This window comes from Scomber japonicus, chromosome 6, assembly GCF_027409825.1.
Source record: "Scomber japonicus isolate fScoJap1 chromosome 6, fScoJap1.pri, whole genome shotgun sequence".
NCBI lineage: Eukaryota > Metazoa > Chordata > Actinopteri > Scombriformes > Scombridae > Scomber > Scomber japonicus.
The window spans coordinates 24,710,624-24,726,196 of record NC_070583.1 but is presented as its reverse complement, the minus strand read 5'-3'; the positions used below and the strand labels follow the sequence as shown (position 1 = coordinate 24,726,196).

General features: G+C 39.2%; 1 protein-coding gene across 1 annotated transcript in view; it reads right to left on the bottom strand.

The window, feature by feature from the left end:
* Positions 1-322: 322 nt before the first annotated feature.
* The window catches only part of zgc:77784 (uncharacterized protein LOC402947 homolog), a 46,532-nt gene continuing 31,281 nt past the window's right edge, over positions 323-15,573 (bottom strand). Inside the window, exons 12-25 of the mRNA XM_053320215.1 lie at positions 11,960-12,126; positions 11,526-11,647; positions 11,099-11,315; positions 10,528-10,646; positions 8,348-8,525; positions 7,504-7,722; positions 6,396-6,438; positions 6,165-6,301; positions 5,775-6,062; positions 4,639-4,777; positions 3,645-3,976; positions 1,335-1,451; positions 809-988; positions 323-462 (exon numbers count right to left, since the gene is read on the bottom strand). Coding sequence (XP_053176190.1) covers positions 323-462; positions 809-988; positions 1,335-1,451; positions 3,645-3,976; positions 4,639-4,777; positions 5,775-6,062; positions 6,165-6,301; positions 6,396-6,438; positions 7,504-7,722; positions 8,348-8,525; positions 10,528-10,646; positions 11,099-11,315; positions 11,526-11,647; positions 11,960-12,126 — 2,398 coding nt within the window. The remainder of the gene's footprint in view (positions 463-808; positions 989-1,334; positions 1,452-3,644; positions 3,977-4,638; positions 4,778-5,774; positions 6,063-6,164; positions 6,302-6,395; positions 6,439-7,503; positions 7,723-8,347; positions 8,526-10,527; positions 10,647-11,098; positions 11,316-11,525; positions 11,648-11,959; positions 12,127-15,573) is intronic.

The window sequence follows — 15,573 nt, the reverse complement described above, 5'->3', positions numbered from 1 at the left end:
ACTCCACTCAGCTACAAACTTTGGTTTTTCAGGTCATTTAGTTTCATACAGACAGATGTCAGTTTATTTGTTAAAGCATGCATGCTTTACAAAACAAAACAAACACCACTCTTATTAGGCTTAATAATCTTTCTGTTCCCCATCAAGGATTAGGACATGCAATTTAGGAAAAAAAAGTTCTTGTCTGCAAGTCAAACAACCAAAGGAAACACCTACCATTAACTATCCTATGCAAGTTGACAAGTAACTCAAACTGCCCTCAGTTGACTTTTGAACAGACTGTGACCCACACTATGCAGACACAATGTCAGTTCAGCTCAGTTCACCAGTTCTGTACCTCATCTCTCCTCCGGCCAGCGGTGGAGGGCCGCGGAAAGGCTCCTCCACCCAGGGACCCATAGGCTGACATCTGGACCTTGGGCAGGAAGCTGGGCTGTCCATACTGGATTACATTATTCTCATCTGCAGATGACAAACAAATCACTCAAAGTTACAGCTGTATTTATATAGGTTAAATCCTAAGTGATGAAGCAGATTGAAAAAAGACCCCCTGCTACTAAGAGCAGAGCCGCAACGATGAACTAATACGTGTGCATACACTGGCGGCAGTTGTTTTTTTTTTCTAGGCCAAAAGGGATTTGTATGAAGCATCAAAACAATATTAATACATATCCATTTGAGTACATTTTTAGCTCCAGCTGTTGAAGCAAGATGATGTGTATAACAGAAATTGCTTTTCTATTTTCGGTTTGTTGACAGACACACAATGATATAAGCTTAACAGGTGAGTATTATACATGCTACATACCCTGTGATGACCATTTTGAAGGGCCTCTCCTCTGGAGTGAGAGATGTTCTCCCCTTTTCTGAAGAGTGGGTGAGTCGCTGCCCTCCTTTCTTTCACCATCTGCTCGGCTGCGGCTCAAAACGTCAGCCAAGAGCTGAAGGGAGCTGTCTGCAGGAGGAGGCGTTGGTGGAGGGGGGAGTTCTACATGTGATTGATAATTGGTGATAAACAAACACAGAAATATTGACAAGACCAAGAGTCATGGCATGGCATGAATGTCTGTGCTAAATTTCATGTCATTGCATCCAATAGTTGTTCAAATATTTCCCTCAAAACCACAAATGTGAACCATTTGAGATGTCACAATAAGGATGAAAATGTTTGACCACCTAACTGATTGACATGCCATCCATAGTGCCACACTGCTAGCACAGCCAAAATTCTTAAAAACAGTACTATGACTGGCAGTAATACCATTTCCTAGTACTTCCCCTTTCTTTTTTTCAAACTACAACCAAAGCGAGGTCTGCTACAGTGTGTGTCATACCTGCTTGGGCGTGTAGCTCTCGCCTCAGCTGTCCATCCTTGGGGGTTTTCTTCTTACTCCTGGATCTGTGTGCCTGGGCTGCGGGGCTCGACTCGGCAGCTGGAGCAAGAGATTGTCCTGACAAGAGAGTGTGCTGATGTTATCCTCAGGAAACTTCATTCTCCCTTCTTTATTTGGATCCCCTTTAGCTTGTCTAGTTTTTCATAATTTTTTACAATCATTTAACGAGCTGCACATTTTTTTGTTTAAAATGTTCCTTCTTTTTGAAGTAATATAACTTAGTTACCTTATTTCTGAGCTTATGATAAAGACCTCTACACCCTGATTTCTGAGCAGTTACCTTGCACTCATCATCAATCCATGGAGCACCACTTTGTTTAACAGACCTTTCTAAGTGGAGCATGCTCATCCACCAACCACAGATTAATCCATGAATTCTTTCAAAGCAATGTTTACATAATTTTCCTGACATACATCAGACCACTTTAAATCTTAAACATCATTAAAAAATGAGTCTGCATTAAATTATTCATACAAGTTAACAATCCTAACGCCAGACTTGGGCTTTTTTGTTGTTAAAGCAATCAGATTATGGTCACGGCATCCCACTGCCACACTCAACTCATTAACTGAATTATTAACACAGATGGTTGTAGAAATTCTTGTGGGTTAAGTCACAACCTGGGTAAGATTGCAAGCATCTATCAAAGGAAATCAACTTCTTATGTATAAATATTTAGGTCACAAAAAAGGAAAATACTCTTACACACATTACTCGCATATCTATTCAAACACTTCTACCTTGTGGCCTATAACAACAGCCAACTAGAATAGGCTTTCAGTATGCAAGGTCAATCTGTAGCTGTATTACTTCAATGCCAGTACTAATATATTGTATATTCAGAACATAAAATGCAACTCCACCACCATATTTGTACCTGTCTCTTAGATAAAAAATTTTATCCTTCGTCCACCAGCTCAGAATCATCAAATGTAGTGTCCAGGTGTGTTTCCTGGTAATCTTATGAGCCTTGTTCCTGAGGCTGCATATACATAAGGTGAGCTAATACCAATCCCTTCCTCGGCAAACGTAATAACAAATATGTAGTTTTATTATTTGGACACATAAAACAGCATTAAAAGTTAAAAGAATAAGACAAAATTCTTTTAGAAAAGGAAAATTGAGCCTTGAAGTGCTTTAAGCCGCTGATTGAGTTTGTCCACTCCTGGGCGTGACGAGCAGCTTATCATACTTCAGGCTGGCTTTATCACCTCTTTCTCGGGCAGCTTTCAACTTGGCAGCTTCAGCTCTTTCCTCCTCACTTCCACAGCTTCTGAGAAGTCTTCAATTATATAGATTTTTGTGCCCTTTAATTTCTTGGCAGAAGAAAGGATACTCTGTCTATCTTTAAAACACACAAGTTTCACAATCATTTTCCTAGCCCCCCCCCCTCCCCCCCTCCCCCCATCAGTATCCATATTCATGACATCCAGTACCAGTTTACTTGAGAGCATTTGTTGAACCTTCCTCTCTGATTAACTCCCGTTCTATCCTTTCTCTTCTGCAATCCCAATTAAAATATTTGTCCTCCTGCACCGCTTTCCAAAGCAGTCCAGCTTGGTAAACATTACCTCCATTTCATGCCTAGAATTCATTATGTTGTTTTCAAATGACTTCATCTTTGTTTTATTCTCCTTGTATCCCCTTCTTGTCTCTTCAAATTTATCTTGGGTGAATTCCAAGCTGGTCTTCATCTCCTGTACATCTCTAAAACCACCATCCAGTCTTTTTTTTAAGTTCTCCTGCTGCTGAAATACCATCTATATATGTATAAAACTCTCTCTCTGATGTTCCAACTGGGGAAATAAACTCATAGTCACCACTGACTCATCCCAACAGGGAGATATTTTAATATGTTTGGGAGGCATGATCTGTCTCACCAAGAGTTGACAGATGTTGGAGATGTTGATATCCAATCTGGCCTGGAGGCCTTTATGTCAGAGGCCCAGTAATCCCAGAAGTCCCTCAACTTGGACTACAGCCACAAACTCAAAAAACTGAAGTACTATTCCACAATGTTGAGAGAAAATACAGATCAAAATAAGGTAGATTCTTGTTTGATTTGAAAATTGAAGGAAACCAAGGAATACTAAGCTTCACTTTGAATAAATCTGACAGGATTTCCATGTACAAATATTTTCTGTTAGGTAATATCATAACCTAAATTATACATGACACTGTGTGGTTGTGCACTGCCTTTTGGGAAGTTGCGTCATAGATTTGATGCATTAAACTGAATTTAAACTGACCTTTGCTGAGGCTCTCTCCCTTGAAATGGTCTGCCCATTGGCTGGTGTGGTACAGCTCAGTGGCATCCTGGGCCTTGGTGTTGGTAAAAAGATCTGGGTTAGACTGGGAGACCTGGGAGCCCAAGTGGTGGCGGGCCGTGAGGTCAAAGTGCTGCAGCCGTGGACTGTCGCTGTGTTTGAGTGCGTCCCGCTGAGGGGAAGACATCAGAATTGCTGTGTTGGACAGCTCGTCTGGTTTAGGAGGCAGGCTGGAGAGTTCCTCCCTGGAAGTGTCCATCAGGTAGGTTCTGGCTGGCAGCGGAGGACACCAGTCCTCATCTTCCTCCTCAGAGCTTGAGGACAGAAATGAGGAACAGCAGCATGAGTGTGTGTCTTAGTGGGAAACACTGAAACCTACTGTATATGATGTGATATAAAGTGTTGGTTTCACTTTATAGTGTATTTAGTTGACATTTATTATTAAGAAAGGAACACTTTCTATTCATATAAAAAAGGGAACTGATATAGAGTTATAGAAGACTAGAATCACCCCCGTGATTCATGTTGTCACTTCTGTGCTGTCAGGCCTAATTTAATGATGGACGTGTCATTGAAAATAGAAAGTACTAATCCAGACTGTCAGATGGTGGCTAATGTCATTACAAAAGACACGTCACAGTCAGAGCAGCCCCCCAATCCCACCCCGTTATGTCCACAATCTAATCTGTCAGAACCAGTTAGAGGAGACGTTCCCCCCTCCATAACCCCAAAGCTCAATCTACTCACTGCCTGCAGATGCAACTATTGTTAATTCAAAAACTCATCAGACTCAAAACTACACTCAAGTTTGGTTTGACAGCCTTGGCAGAGTTGCAGGGCAGCCTTATATCCATCTGCCTTAACTCTCTCTGTCATACACGCGAAGTCAGAAGCTTTGATGCTAATAATAAACTGAATAAAAATTAAAAAGCGATTTTTCTTCTATATATGAGATATATGGAGTGATTAGCCTCACCTGTGTTGCTCTTCTTCCTGCTTCGTCTTTGTACGACCTCGGTCTTTGTTGGCAGGAAGAGGAAGCGACAAAACATCCACCCAGGTGAGAGGAGTTGACTTAGACGTGGAGCCAGTTGACCTCTGCTTTACCAGTTTGTCTATAAACAGAAAGAAAGAAAGAAAACCAAGTGTAATCACTGTTTTTATGATCTCCGCACTGAGCTTATGAGTTAAAATGAGTCTGCTTTTTAGATTAACATGCCCAACTGAAGGCTTTTAAAGAGCTCTTTTCTCTTTGCTCTGCTTATGAGTGCCTGAAGGCCGGTTTCTTTTTGTTCGCCAGTTTTTTCATCTTCAAGAGCACTTAAAGGTTCCCTGGAATTATTCCTGCATGTGAAATGATTAAGCACTTGGCTTATGCATTTCTTTACATTATTAGTTCAGGTATGTTTTCATCTGAATCTTGTACAAGGTAAAGAAAATGTTCATAAAAAACATTTATATCAGTGTGTGTTTCCATCAACTAATGGAATGCAAATATTTTCAATAGGGGAAAGATTATATAATTCAAATTGTGCCAGGAACTGTTATTTCAATGAATGTCTCCTCTGCCCAAGGTCTCCTCTGCCCATATACTTCCTGTTTCCATATATTCTTTATTTTCTTTATTTATTTTTCCACATGCAATATTTACATATTTCTGCAGTTTGGGGGCATTTTCATTCAGTTTTGTTAAATACAAAAATTCAAAATGCACATAAAAACATCTAAATGGAAGCATACTATTGAGAATATATAGCAATGCTGGTGCAGGCATTTTGCTATAACTTATTCTTTGAGTAGCAATATATGCATTTACACCAAGACCATTAAAAAACATGTAGAAAAACTGAGCATCAATGTGCCTCAAATTGTGTAATGGCTGACAGTTAAACCATTGTTCAAAATCAGTGCACAAGGTATATTACACTGTAACAAGTAACCATGGCAACAATACTCATACATACTACTACATATTTCATGTTGCTTCAGGCTATTGTCACATGTAAAGTAGCCATGGTATAAAAAGTTCAATAACAGACCATAACTGTTCACACACTTTCCCCTCTTTTATAAAAATAAATAGAACATACAAATAAAATAAAAAAATCTCACCGTTGCTTTTCTTGGTATACTGCAGCTTGGCATACTCAGACCCAGACTGACCAGACTGGATGGTCCATTGGTCCAGGTCCTGCTCCAGAGTCACAAGGCCATTGTTTGACAGTATTGGGTTGCTGCTGTAAGGGTCTGGCCCCTGGGTGTAGGATGTGCTGGAATAGGTGTCGTAGTACGCCAACAGATCGTCCTCAGCAGCTGTGTTAATGGTGCTGTAGATGGGACTGTCGTTGGACGCTGTGCTGTGTTTCTCTGACTGGTTCGGGTAGTTGATGATGCCAAGTGCTGTGCATGAAAGGATCATGTTAATTAAACAACGGTGGTTATCTATTAATAATTTAAAAATGTCAAATTTCACAACAACTTTTACAGTCATGCAGATCTTACTGTTATAATATCTTTCAGAGTCCAGCTTGCCAGAGCAGCAGTTGACAGAGTCTTTGCTGTTATGGCAGAGGTTCGGAGTGGGCCAAGAGTCAGCCAGCCAGGGGTAGTTACCCATATTTGATCCCAACAAGCCAGGACTGGAAGCAGAGATGAAATTATATCAACACTTCTTCTACAAGAACAAACACAGTGGCAATAATTATCTGGATGAAATCATATTCTTCAATTTACCCTCCATTGATGATTCCAGATCCTTCACTGTGAGCGAAGCCAACTGGAAGAAGTAAAAATGACTTGGTTATAAATCTTGTTTTACAGCAGAAAAGATAAAGACTGTTTCCAAATATTTAATAGGACATGTAAAAGATTTTGAGACAAACTCGTGCTCAATTGCAAATAAATGCTTTATCCCATGTGGGTTTCAGAGAGCAGATTTTAATCGATATTTTATGAAGAAACCAGTGTTGACCTACATTCACTAAGAGGAACACAACAGATGCATGTACAATGTGCCTGCAATAAAATGCAGATGCCATTTGATGAATCAATGAAAAAGTTTCTTGCTTCTAGGCCAATGCCATCCAAATTTACAACATGATAATAGAATCCATGCACTAAAAGGTGAAATAATACAATCTATACTCATTTGTAATTACCACAGTGAAACATTTATGGAAAAATCAAACTGCATCTGTTTGGCCTTGAGCTGTCTATTCAGTATTTATGAACATGAACAAATATCTCTCAAAGTCAGAAAACAACTGATGTGTTTATGTGCTAATGTGCCAAAGGGCATGTTCTAAAATAAACTGCTTAATGTAGACATACACTTCCGTGTGTTTGCAATGTTTCTTCTATTCCTATCACGAATAAAATGCCTAGTGGGGATAAATACATTTTAATTAACTGAATATGCGACAAAAGTGAACGCATCACTTTGTGAAATACAAGCTGAAATTGAAAACATTCATCACTGCTCAAGATATCCCCAGCAGTCTATTAAAAACTTGTTGAAAACAAAATTTGACAGCTTGCTTTACAACTGCTTTTCCCCCCCTGCAACATCTCCTTTTATGAAATATATAATTTATGAGATGTGACAGAAACTTCTGACAGTGTTTTAAAACCTGAAATCCTCATAGGTCATGTCATTGTAACCTTTTTCTACTTTTTACAGTTAATTTTTTATGGAGCGATCTGTCTGAACTCAAAGACTGAAAGGTGCTGAATGTGTGTCACATTTCAGAAATTCAAATTAAGTTAAATCTTACAGTTAATGCTTTGAACATCCCAAATCTGTCATAATGTCAAAACCCAACTGAGCTTCTTTTCCACTCACCTGCTGGGGTGTATGCGAAGGAAGTGGTATAGTGTCCCAGCTGCTTCCGCCTGCGGTGGCGACAGTACATCCAACCACCAAAACCCATCAGGACCAACCACGCAGCCACACCCAGCCCTGCGATGAAAGCCGGCTGGCGGACAACGCTTGCAATCTGCTCTGATATGCTAAGATTACCACCTTTCTTTACAGTCGTGGATGACGTGTCCACTGGCACGGCTGAGTGGATGACACAAGAAAAAGGCATCAATATTTCATACAGCCCTATGATTCAGCAAAGTCAGAGCAGAATGTAGAGTCATTATCTTTATCATGAAAAACGACCTTGCTAAATTATTTGATTCCACTCAATATCATGTAGATTATACACAGAACAGTGACATTTTGGGGAATGCTCTCAGTCATTTTCCTGCTGCTAATTAGATGAGAAGACTGATACCAATCATGTTTACGAGAGTGGTATCGATCTTCTCATCTAACTCTCAGCAAGAGGGCCAAATGTTTAACTATTTCATAGAAAATTGCAATACAGTATTTTAGTGTAGCAGGATCTTAAAAGGACAAGTACAGTACACATCCTCTGGGGTACAACCTGTCTGGATAAGTGGCTACATACCTCACAAAACAATTAACTTTTAAAAGGATAAAAAGGGAAAAATTCCTAACTGACACATTTCTCACACTAAAAATAACAGTGTTGATGGTACTCCGGCGTGAAGTTACTCACACAATCAATACATTACATTCTACATTCAGATTTCACCTGTGGTAAACCCGGCCCTCTACAAGCACATCTTTCCATATTTCTCATTCAGTAGTAGCTGTAACAGTTTAAGTGACTCACTGAGAAACAGGCTGACAGGCGAGCTTTGAGCACCCACACCCAGGCTGGTGACAGCAGCCACCATGACGGTGTAGTGGACGTCAGGCAGCAGGCCTGTCAGCAAGATGGACAGAACCGCTCCATCCACTGTTCGGTTTATCTGGTTCTCCTGCTCCATGCTGCTGCTCAGACACCAGACCTGATCACCACCAGACATGAGGCGTTAATGTTTGAATTTTAAACAATGTAAACACATGAAGACATTATTTCATCCAGTACACTCTGCGATAAGATGTGGCCTGTGATTATCATAAGACAGACTACGATAAAAACTTGGGTTCTTTTCATTTTGACAGCATTGAAGCTCTATCTGATAGTACACGGTGGAGAAAGACAGCAAAGATACAGCAAAGATAAAAGAGAAAAAGGTTGTCAATGCAGTGACAGTTAAAAGCCAGACTTTAAACCGTAGTGTTGCAAATACATGTGCCTTTTGGCATCACAGTTTATGAGTTGAATGTGTGTTACTCTCTCATTGAAATGAATGCATTTTACTGTGATAGATTACTGTGCTATATAACTCTGTGGCTGAAGAAATATTCAAATCTCTTACATACAAATACCACAAAGTTATAATAGAAATCCTGCTTTCAAAATTCCATATTTTAAAATAGGATTTATCAAGTCAGTAAACTGACAATCTAATGTGTGCTAACCAGACTAAGCTACTCGTCTTTTCCAGACCAAGTAATGCTGTAGTAGTGAGTTACTGAACTGAATAATAGTGTGTTATACTGCAAAATGATTTAACTTTTGACTTGTCTTGCTTTAAATGTATAAAAGTGCATTTATATTAACAGCAAAATGTGCCTTGAATATCAACAGTAAAAGTAAACATTTTTAAAAATGTGAATACTTTATACGTTTCGTATTCTAGCAAGATAACTAGTGATTATAGTTGGGAACAAATGTAATGTAATCTCTAAAACAGAATAAAGAAGTAGTGAAAAGTAGTATAAAATAGCTCAATTAGTAAATGTACTTCATTTAATTTATGAAATTATATTCTACAATAAATAATCTGATGAATAATCAATTGTTAAAATTTTCAGATGAAAACGCTTCAATTTATCCATTTTACTTCAAATAAATTCCTTCAGAAATTCCTTCTCAATAGCGACACCTGTATGTTAAGCTTGTATGGTCGTGTGTGTGCTCGCAGCACAAGACTATTGCAGGTGATGTTAAAAGGTGATGGACCAGATTATGTTCTAGGGTAGGCTGAAGTGAATAAAGGTAGGATTTCAGTCTTGATTTAAAGATTTCAACTTAAAATGCTTCTTTAACATATAATGGAAGGCCATTGAGGAAGATAAGGGGCATGGGAGGCAAATACTCTGAAGCCAACTCATCTTTTATTGATTGAAGGAAAGACCAGACGACCAGAATTGAGAGGGGGAAGAGGGCCAGTTGGTGTTTAAAATCAGCTTGCACTTGTAGCTTGTACTAGTAACCAGTGAATATGTTCAAATTTTCTAGTTTTTCGGTGGAGCGTACAACAGTGAGGTGAGTTGTAGTGAAAATGTATCCTGTAATACACATTTCATTTCTTACGCTTAAGCCATGGGATACTTGCACTGAACAATCGTTGTCAGCAAATTGAATGTTTAAGGGGATTAAGTGTGATCCTTGCCGCTGGCAGATGATCCGCTATATACAAAAGGAATTTCATGATCAGACTTGTGTAGCTCTGTCATAACTTTACACATGCAGACACAGATGGGAAGAAGAAATCAGAACAATAGAACTGTGTGTTCCACTTCAGTGTGTTTCTTTTCTGGAATAGCAGCCTGATGATTACTAATCAGTGTGTTTGTGCTAAGAGACAGATAATCAGATCTCTTTGGGTTTTTTTTTTTCACTGAGCAAACAGATGACAGGGACAGTCAGTGTTCAGCCCAGAAATGTACTGGCAGCAGATAAGAGGCAATGAGTAATTGTTTATTAAAATCAGTCTTTTTCATAAGTATCTAAACAACAAATCTAGACAACACTGAGTAATAGCTGCCTGAAAATAACAATATAACACCCAGGATTAAAAGGCTTTTTTGCAGTCTACAGCTGGCGTCACTGATTATCCGCCTTACAAGCCGAAATAAACATCAGAGAAGACGACAGGAGTCAGGTAACTGCAGCCTCACCTTGTACTCTTGTATGCTGCCGCTCTGAATGTTGTGTGGTGGAGGCTCCCAGGACACACTGACACTGGAGCTGTTGGTGAGCTGCACCACTGATATAGCTTGCGGAGGTGCACTTAAAACTGTAGAGAGTGACAAGAAGACATTTTTTATCAGTATTATCACAAATTGATATGAGAATTATTTTTAATTCATAATCTAAATGAAAGACTCTAGTTTTCCTGTGGCTGTGATTGATTCATTTTCTCTACTGTGCTTTTGGGGTAATGCTCTTCAATACATTTTTATTTCATTTAATTTAATTATTCCGTAACTACCTCGATTTAATTTTCTTCTCATTGTGTTTTTCATGTCCTGTCACACTTCTTTGCCTTTTTAAAAATTCACCTTTCAAAGGCGGTACACTGTACAAATACATTTGCACATTTGTGTATTTAAAGTGTTAGAAATGATACTGAATTATTCAAAAGTATGCAAACAGAAAACCTCTCATCCTGGTGGTGAGATCATTAATAATTCAGGAAAAATATTAAACTGTTTAATCACATTTTCCGCTTAATAAAGTTCATCTTACCCTCCTCAGGGGTACGAAGCAGAACCATGAGGCTGTCATGTCCCTGCAGCTCATTGAAGTAAGGCCGTATCTTCACCTCATACTCTGTTTTACTGTGCAGATCTACTAACGTGGTACTGTGTTCAGACGTAGCCTCAACATCGTGGACCAACCAGGAACTGCCGATAGTCCGGTAAAATATACGATAACCCTGAATGTACCGAGACTGACGGGCAACCTGTAAAAAAGTTGGCAAGAAAAAGTTTCACATTTCCATTTGTAATCAAGGGCAGAACCAGCTGTGTTTGCACTTTAAGTTAATCTGTTTGTGTCACGTAATGTTTGGAAGAGTTTTTGAAGTTAATGTTTGGAGATTAGCGTGTCCTCCACATGCTGCAAGCAAACTTTGAAAAGTCAAGTTTTATCATCAGCAAAATATTCAACTCACAGTCCAAGAAATCTTGGCACTGGTAGGAGACAAAATCACAGGCTTCTGCAGGTACACAGACACCTCTCCTAATTCTCTCTGCACCTGTCTGTGGTCCACACCCTGTTCTGTAGGACTCCCATCTGAAACAACAGAGATATTTCCATTCAGTCCAGATTTAACAGCTGAATAGCAGCTACTAAGCATAAGAAAGGAAAAAAGGCTTTTGATGAAATTAAAAAAAAAAATGCTCAGGGCAGAAGAGCATCACACTGAGAAAGCAATTAGTTTTGAGACTAAACATACAAAGCAAGTTTTTCTAAACCTCGGAGCACATTATCTTAATGCCATCCCTGCATCCAGTATCTGCCTTGTAAAATTAGAATCTAAAATCAAGATTATAGGATAATGCCAAAGTATAATCAGAAAGGACGATGTCTGCTTATGTAACTCACCCTGTGTCCTGACAGGCTCAGATATTGGGCTGGGATCACTGAGTCCATACGAGTTGACGGCTCGGACGATGAACAGATAAACGGTGTTGGGGAAGAGACCGACAACTGTGTGCCTCTCCTGCTTCACGTGGTCTGCCACTGTTTGCCAGGTACTGCCCACTGATTGGCTGGGGAGCAAAAGTCATATTGTTTTTACCAAATATTGTCCTAAGAAAGAAAACTAGGACAATATTTTTTCTTTTGATCATTTGATTATATGAATATTGTGAGATGAAACAAGTGAATTTGATTATGACTCGATTAAGGATTCTGTGTAGGTCAGATGATGATGTCACACTTGAAGGTCAAGATCAAGATCATTATCAGGTGATGTATGCTGACGCTGGATAATTTGATACACAGTTAGCTGCTATGTCCATAAAGTACATTTTCAATAGGAAACATGCTGTCCTCAGTTTGAACATAAACATTGTTTCACTCCTGTTATCTTGAGAGCACAGCTTCATTATCGTGTTATCTATAGATAACAAGGTAATGGGTTTGATCACAACTGCCACACTGATAGCAAAGACAGATGAAAGTGGGACTAGCAATGTCAGACGGCAAGATCTGAGTTTTGCATGTTGACTAAAACACAGGCTAAAAAAGCAGTTTTATTAAGAAATGGAAATATTTGTTCTAGATTATGGCAGATTATGAAATAAATAATGTGATAAAGTAGATGGGATTAAGGCTGCAACTAATGATTGTTTGGTTTGATTATCCTTTAAATTATATTTTTATGATTAGCAAATAATGAAATGGCAGAAAATGGCGAAAAAATGCCTATCACGTCACAAACCACAAGGTCGTCAACCAAAGCCCAAACCTACAAAAATAAAAAATAATTTTCATGGCTATTACAATGATGTAAAACACAGCAAATCTTTCATTTGAGAAACAATTAATCAGCTATAAAAAAGTCTACTTTTGAGACAATTATTTTGAGACTATTTTGGGAAATACATTTATTTGCTTCTCTGCTGAGAGTTGGATGAGAGTATCGAACCCTGGAGCCAGCAGCCTGTTAGTCTGACTTGAAACAACACATCTTATCTTTGAGTCTTTTGTTTTTTGTATGGATTAAACTAATCAGATATGACATGTTAACTAGTGAACTGCAGAGGTGCTAGTAGGTGGATTTTCTTACCTTCATATATAGCCAGGCTAACTCTTTCCTCCTGTTTCCAGTCTTTATTGGTAAGCTAAGCACCTCCTGGCTGTAAGTTTATATTTAGCAGACAGATATGAGATTGGTATCGATCTTCTCATATATCTCTATTCCCAAAATGTTAAACTATTTCTTTAAATAACCAGAACAGTGTGATGAATGCAAAGTAACCTAAAAATAAGTATCTGACATTTTTTATACCCAGTTCTGTACCTCTAAAAGTACAAAGTCACGGCCAGTCTCAGCTTCAGGACATAACAATGACAAGTTTTATTCCTTCTTTTTATTGCAGTCGGTTATAACGATGGCTTCTGAATGGGTCCGGTGAGGATGCAGCAGCCTAATGCTGTGCCGAGACAGGAACTATCAAGCAGCATGAGCACAATTTAACATTTTCCTCAACTCCATGGAGGAGAAAATGGCAAGGTAATTACAAGAAGCAGACCACACATTTCTCTGTCATCAATGATTTCTCCTCTGCCAGCTCTCTCACCAAATGTTCTCCATCTCCAATGTTGCCATGTAAATAGAATCATACAGCTTTTTATAAATGCTGCATATGTAAATGCTTAGGTGTGGGGACGACTGTGGCTAGACTCAGTTCTACATGGAAACAATAGAAATGTAGGTGTTATGTGCTGTATACAAGGAAGTATACTGTCACAGAAAAAATATTAGTTTGTATCTTTGTGTTTGTTCCTGGCGATGCTTGAAAACAAATATTTCCAAGCAATTTGATAGTGGTGGAGCGTACAGCAGCGAGTGGATTTTCAACCATGGCTTCATGATCAGCTCTGTGTGTAAGTCTGCCACACTGAGCTTACTTTCTGCACAGAGCCAACTGGACTCTCGTGTATGTGTGTGTGTGTTTGTGTGTGTGTGTGTGTGTGTGTGTGTGTGTGTGTGGTTGTCTCTGTACACTTGGTCTGTACCCTCTCTGCTGCTTTTATAATGAGTGAACCCTCCAACTGGGCTAGCATCCCAACCCCCCCTACCCCCCTTCCGTTGCCCCAGGACAGAACAGAGCTGCCGAGCTGACCACTTCAATAACTGTCTTCTCTTTCACTCACTGTCTGTCTCGCTAAATCCTCTGGTTGGTTGTCTGAGCTGCTATGGCTCTCCTTGGGATGCCATGGCTAAATACTGATGCAGAAGAGTGTCACGGTTTAGCTTCAGGAGGTCACTTAACAGAACTGTCTCTCCCTGAGGCACAAAGGAGTCATTACGGAAACATAATGACTTGACATGAAGACAGATCTTTAAGTGGGAATAGTCAAAATACTTGCCGAGTAAATCTGAAACTGAAAGAGCGTGGATACAGTTAGTTAAAGTATCTACGATATTTTCAAGATAATGGCGTCTCAAGAGTTAGCTAGTAAGGCTATCAAGGTATAAATGTTATAGTTTTTCATTCATTAATAATATTAATGGGAAGTTACACCGATTTTACATGAAAGCATCAATTTACTAGTCACAGAGGGTACTACACAGCCTGTGAAAACAGTTATATAATGACTCCCAGAGGAGCTTTGCCAAGTCTGAGAAAATGTCTCAAATGACATCAATTGAGTCATCTAGGCTTAGGCTTGGAGATTACACATTTTTAGCACTGAGTCTACATTACAAATGGTCAAATGGTGGGTGTAGAGTTTGACAGATATAGAACATAAGAAATTAAGGATATAGCATTTTGTTCTTTCCTGTTCTATCCTGTTCAACCTACATGTCCGGCCTCCACTTCAAATTGAGCACATGCCCAAAAGAAATTCTTAGATTACTCCAGCATCGTCAGCTGCATCACATACAGTATGACAACAAGGAATGGGCCAAAGCCCTGCTGGAGAGCTTCATAGGGTCTCGTCTTCATCATCATCATCATCTTCATCATCTTCTTTAGCTCAATATCAGAAAGACTAAGAAGCCAGTGGAGAACCACTGGTGGAGCAAGAAGAAGCACACAGCTCCTATCATCAAGTTCTTCCTGAGGAGGCTCAGGTCCTTCAACTTGTACAACAGGCTGGATGCATTTCCAGTCTGTATTAGTCAGTGTCCTCTTCTTTTGGAAGGGTGGTCTATTTATTAATAGACTTTTCATATGCTTACTCATTCAGACATCCAGAGCAGATATCTAGTGCCCTTATTCTTTATTATAATTCTCTGGGTTTGCTTCTGGCCTCTTGCCTGTATCTCTCCTGTGATTCATTCTCATTGCTGTTGCTGCTATGACACCTGAATTTCCCTCTGGGGATCAATAAAGGTTTATCTTATCTTATATTTGGAGCTTGATTCACATATTAGGGACTAAAAATCTGCATATTATGGTACCCCTTGCATTGATTTTGAGCATTCCTTTTTCCTAAATAGTCTTTCTTTGAACTTTATGGAAGTGGAAGTTGTTCATTCT